Source organism: Notothenia coriiceps, unplaced genomic scaffold (genome assembly GCF_000735185.1).
Source record: "Notothenia coriiceps isolate Sejong01 unplaced genomic scaffold, NC01 NC01_scaffold00008501, whole genome shotgun sequence".
NCBI lineage: Eukaryota > Metazoa > Chordata > Actinopteri > Perciformes > Nototheniidae > Notothenia > Notothenia coriiceps.
The window spans coordinates 282-5,760 of NW_011341202.1; the positions used below are offsets into that span (position 1 = coordinate 282).

Sequence of the window (5,479 nt, forward strand, 5' to 3'; positions counted from 1 at the left end):
ACAGCTTCAGGCCTTGTATATTGCATATGTGCACATTTGTATACAATTTATACTATTTATTGATGTAGTGTTTATTGTATCTTATTTTGAAATGTGTTGTCTGTTGCCGTTGATTGTGTGCACCTGGTGCCCTGTGTTGTCTCCTCCCCCCTCACCTGTGTCCTGTTGGGTTGATTGGGTTGTGCATTTAGGCCCTGGGGTTTTTCTGTTTGGGAGAGGTGTGTGAGATCCTTGTGGTTGCTGACTGTGTTCAGGGAGAACAGCGAGATTGAGGCTGTGAGTCATGGGTCTATGATTTTAATAAATGCCCACACTGGGTTATATTTGGGACGTTTTGCCTCTGCCTCCTTGCTTGGTCGGGCCGCTCAACGGTCAGCTTCACAATTGGCGATTATATAAGGTTGAAAAATAATCTGGTGTGTGTAAATTGGGTGAAAAAACTGAATTATTGTAGCGAAAAGCGATTAAATGCGAGAGAAACAAATGAAGTGTATGTTAATCACATTTGATTTATTTTACTTTTTATAACAAAGCATTTGAAAGTGATGGCAAAACAAAAAGAGCACAAAACATACATATAGATCCAAGAAAACCACTTCACACACTAGCTGCAGGATACTAAACACTATACAAACACAGGGCTGTTCTGAACAATCTGCAGCTGAACTCCGGACTGTTGACACTGTAATGCTTCATTCTTGTAAAACTAGTTCTGCCGATTCTCAGACGGATGATGTAGGAGTCAAAATTCCAGGGTATTGTTAAAAGAAAGAAAAAAAATTGTTGAAGTGAAGACTGAAGAATGACTTGAAGCTGTCATGATTACTGAGGCACTAAACCTTTGAAATGTCACTGATGATTGAACATCCCAGCAGGTGTTAGCTGTATCCATGGTTACTTAAATCCCAGCAGTTCAGGTTGGCAACTACCTAGGAGCGGTTGGATCCGGAGGCTCCGTCTTCGTCGTCAGGCGGACAGGCGACGAAATCGGCCAACATGGAGGCCATGGAGTCATCGTCCATCTGGGGGACAGACAGAAAACTGCTGAGTCGTGCTCTGGGACTCTTAAACCGTGTCATGCTGAAGAAGGGAAACCTCCTCCAAATGATTGGGAATGCATAGGAAATATTTACACAAGGACACTTCTTTGGGGATTCTAGAATTGTGTACAATATTCTCTAAACAGCTGCGTAAAGATAACATGAACATCTTTGCTAAACTATGCGGAAAATGGGTATTATGGGTAATTGTATCAACCTCAATGTTGGGACATTTTCTCAAATATTTATACTCGCACATTTCAGCAGAGTACTGCCATTGGGATCTTACAGGAAACATATCTATTTCTGTTTCTTGATCTTTTCTACGTCTTCCTAACATGTGTGGTTTGACTTGTTTGGTATATTATTATTTATTTTAGATGTTATTGATCTGTGTGAATCTTTGCTGTACTGTTTTTTTTCACGCTTACCCTGTTGCAGCTTTGTACAACTGAATTTCCCCTCGGGGATTAATAAAGGTTCATCTTATCTTATCATAATGCATTAGTGTTGCACGGTGTACCGATACTTGAAAGATACCGCAATACCCTGCCGTTAAAAACGTTATGATTCCTCCGTTTCATTAGTATCGGTACTTTAAGAATGACGGGGAAAAGTAAAGCGCTGTTTTAATCCCTCCCCTCTCAAGCACGCTCGAAGTGCCTCCCCTCTCTCATGCACGCGCTAGCTGCCAGAGCATGTGAGAAAAGGAGAAGCATGGCTGCAAGTGGGAGTGCAACTGCGCCTCGGCTTGTTGACAGAAGCGAAATGTGGAAGTATTTTAGCTATATCTCTGACAGTGAGGGCAAGCCTACGGACACCACGAGGCCTGTCTGTAAGACATGTTTTAGATCCCTGCAAACCAAGGGAGCCAACACATCAAACTTGGCTAAGCACCTCGCCGACCGGCATCTAGAGCTGTTTAAAGAATTTAAAGACAGACAGGTTAGCGAATGTGATAGATAACATAATTACATCATGCTCAAGCCCATGCCCTCAAATCTAAGTCAAACAAGTGTAATTTATTTTGTGACAAACTAATGTTTTCGTAGTTTGACGAGGCAATTAATGGCAATGATAACTGTCTAATCTTTTTAGCTAACTTACCAATGTGGCTAACATCTGCAATGTACATTTTGTCAATCATTATTTATATTACCGTACTATTACATTTTAATAAAATATAAAGTTAACTATCAAAGAAATCACAAACTCAAGTATAAAGAAGAGACCATGTTGAAAACACTTAACAGATAAACTACAATTTTATCGATCATTAAAATAATTAAAGAAAATAATCGGCTTCGCAATTCTTGACTTGGTATCGAAACCAAAATGTTGGTAACGTGACAACACTATAATGTATGAAATGGTGATACAGAACAAAATGTGTTGGGTCATACACACACGGTAGTGGTACAACCCACTGTTTTAACCTGAGTGTGGAAATAGATTTTTGACTAATACATAATTTCTGCTTTTATTGGCACATGAGCAATTTCCTTTTGAATGACTGCTCTGAAGAAACCCAGGTATGTAGTGATTAATTTGCTCCTGAACATTTCTATGTTTCATATATTTGCATGTTGTTTATTTAAGATCTTTTCTCTTTTTATCATTAGAGAATATTCTTAAATCAAAAACCTGTCAAATAAAAGCTCTATTGTAAATGGTCTGTTGTTTTTACTATAGCTGTTTTATTCCATTTTTTTTTGTTTTCACCTTTTTATTTGTATTTTTACTTATTTTATGGTTTGAAAGCTAAGCTGTTCTTATTATATTTAGATATTAATTTCTCTCTACAGCATAACAAATAAATAAAGCTGTATTGTAACAAAAACAGAAAAAACAGGTTATTTTTTTATGTTTTTGTGTCAGCTTGAACTGATTTCAAGTCTCCTATCTGTTCAATAATTACACCTTGCACGATCGATTCTATATAAACCTGACTGAGTAGATCCAGCCATGTGTTTTTACCTTCGTCTTCTCAGAGCGTGGCTCCTCCTCCCTGTTTGTCTCCTCCCTCTTCCTCTTCACTCCCTTGCCCTCCTCTCCGTCACTCTCCCCCCCCCCAGCTTCCATCTGCTCCGCCTCCTCCTCCTGCTTTGTTTTGGGGCCAGTGGAGGTGGCAGGTTCTGCTGCTGCGGGGTCTCTCTCCCCTTCAGGCTGCGCCTCCTGCTGATTGGATGGCAGGCTGTCACTCACACTGGCTTCCTGTGCAGGTTCATCTGCTGACTCCTGTTCAGGGGAAGAGGGTCAGGTTTCCTTGTAACAACACTGTAACAATAGCAGCTTATCTATCTACTGTTACAGAACAAAACACAGATAATAGGAGAGGGCACAGAATGCTCTCCTCCCAGTTTTATAGAGGAAGATGTGGAAGTAGGTGAAGAAAGAATAATGTTGGGAATTCTGCCCAAATGTGAGAAAATATGATAGTCCTTTGTTTGATGGGAGATACCGTGATCTGTTGTCGTTTTATTACTTGCTAAGCTTCTGTCTCTTCATTTAAACCATCCTCCATTGTTTCCCCCTAACCTGAATACATTCCTATGTTTTTCATTCTTTCCATTAGCCTTTTTATTTTGACTCCCTACTTCAAACAATTATTAACATCTCCTTTAACTAAACCCAGCTTAAACAAAACTCATACCTAAACTCCTTTTAGTAGACTATATATATATTTTTTTATATGCACTTTACAAATATTTTCCAAAGGTGAGATTTTAAAGCTGGGTCACCAACCTGATTCTGATTGGCTGTGCATTTTTCTGAGGCCGCCTTTAGCTCCATCTCATTGGCTCCTTGCTCCCACGTCCTGGCCTCCTCCTGCTCCCCTCCCTCTCCTCCTCTCGCTGCCCCTCCCTCCTCCTCAGCCTCCTCCCTGTCCTCCAGCGCCCCCCCGGTCACACACAGGATCTGAGGCATGGTGGGGTCGTCCATCCTCTCGTTCTCGTCCTCCTCCCCCTCCCGCGCCTCCTCCAGCACTCCGATGCTCTCCACCTTCTGCACCTTCACCCGGTCCTCTCCGAACATGGCCCTGTTGGTCTGGATCTCCTCGATGCCTCCTTCTGCCTCCGCCTCCACGCTGAATCCCGCCATCCCTCCTTCATCCACCACCGCTCTGAGCACCTTCCCCCCCTCCATCCCCGCCTCTCCCGCCTTGTCCTCTGTTCCTTCCAGTGGAGGTATTTCCCCATCCTCCTCCTCGTCTTCCTCCAGCTCCTCCCCCTCTTCCTCGTCGTAATCATCGTACTCTTCTCCGTCGTAGAACTCCTCCTCTACAAAATCGCTTGCCTCCTCATCTTCATCCTCCTCGTCCAGGCCCTCCTCCTCCTCATCCAGCTCCTCGTCGTCCTCCTCCTCTTCGTCCTCCTCATCGGTGCTGTTGATGTTGATGACGGCGGAGTCTTCGTTGCTGGCCGGGGGGGCTTGGTGCTGGTGGAGGTGTCGCCCCGATTGGCTCAGCTGGTTCTGCAGCTGGTGCATCTGGAGCGGCAGCCCAATGGGGCCCGGCTGCCCCGCGGCGGGGGGCTGCATCAGCATCTGCTGGAGCTGCGGTCGGCCCGGCAACGAGTCCCCGAGAGGTGCAGCCGAGAGAGAGCTGGAGTTCAAAGGCGGAACCAAGGAGACCACGGAGGAGTTGGAGGGAGTGAAGGAGTTGATGGGGGTGGTGGAGGTGGTGAGGAGAGGGGAGGAAGTGGCCAGGTCGTTGGGGAGGGAGACCCGGTCTATGGTGGTGGCTGCTGTGGTCGGGACCATGGAGAGGGACTCTGGGAGAGGGAGCGTGGCCCCCCCTGGAGCGTTGACTATGTTCAGGGAGTTGGCAGCGGTGGCCGCCTCGTCCTGCTGGGTCTCCAGGTGCAGCATGCCCGGGGGCACGATGACCACGCTGTCGTCTGAGTCGCTGGCCAGGGAGATCTCCACGTCCTCCGCCTCCTCCCGGTCGTACCGCACGAACACCGGCCGCTGGCCCTCGGGGAGGCCCAGCCCGGCGGCGTCCTGCTGGTGGTGGGCGTGGGGGGACAGGATCATGTCCGTCTGGCCCGGCAGCCCCGGGACCAGGGAGAGGTGGTTCTCCAGGGAACCCAGCAGGGAGGCGGAGCCCAGGCCGAGGGAGTGGCGGGTGGGGAAGGGGGTGCCGGGGGAGGGGCCTCCGAGGAGAGTTGGCAAGGTGAGTCCGGGAGCCTGAGAGGTGGGAAGGACTGGGGCGTTGGGGGTTGGTTTCAGGGTGAGGGGTGGTAAGGGGAGGGCGATGGAGGGAATGCGGGGGTGGAGGAGGGAGTTACAGATGGTTAGAGCCTCGATGCAGAATGTAGAAACCTGTGGGGGGGGATGAGCAATGAGAGTCAGTAAAAATTGGGAAATGACTGACAGCAGAACAGCGGCTACACATGCACACATCACATGACACTCGGGAGAGGGGGCCTTTCTTGCAG

The 5,479-nt window shown here is 47.1% G+C and overlaps 1 protein-coding gene across 1 annotated transcript in view; it reads right to left on the bottom strand.

The window, feature by feature from the left end:
* Positions 1 to 484: 484 nt before the first annotated feature.
* LOC104944621 (proline-, glutamic acid- and leucine-rich protein 1-like) overlaps positions 485 to 5,479 on the bottom strand; it is a gene marked incomplete at its 5' end in the record, with an annotated part of 10,688 nt that continues 5,693 nt past the window's right edge. Inside the window, 4 exon segments of the mRNA XM_010770187.1 lie at positions 485 to 955; positions 957 to 1,022; positions 3,018 to 3,278; positions 3,786 to 5,363. Coding sequence (XP_010768489.1) covers positions 926 to 955; positions 957 to 1,022; positions 3,018 to 3,278; positions 3,786 to 5,363 — 1,935 coding nt within the window.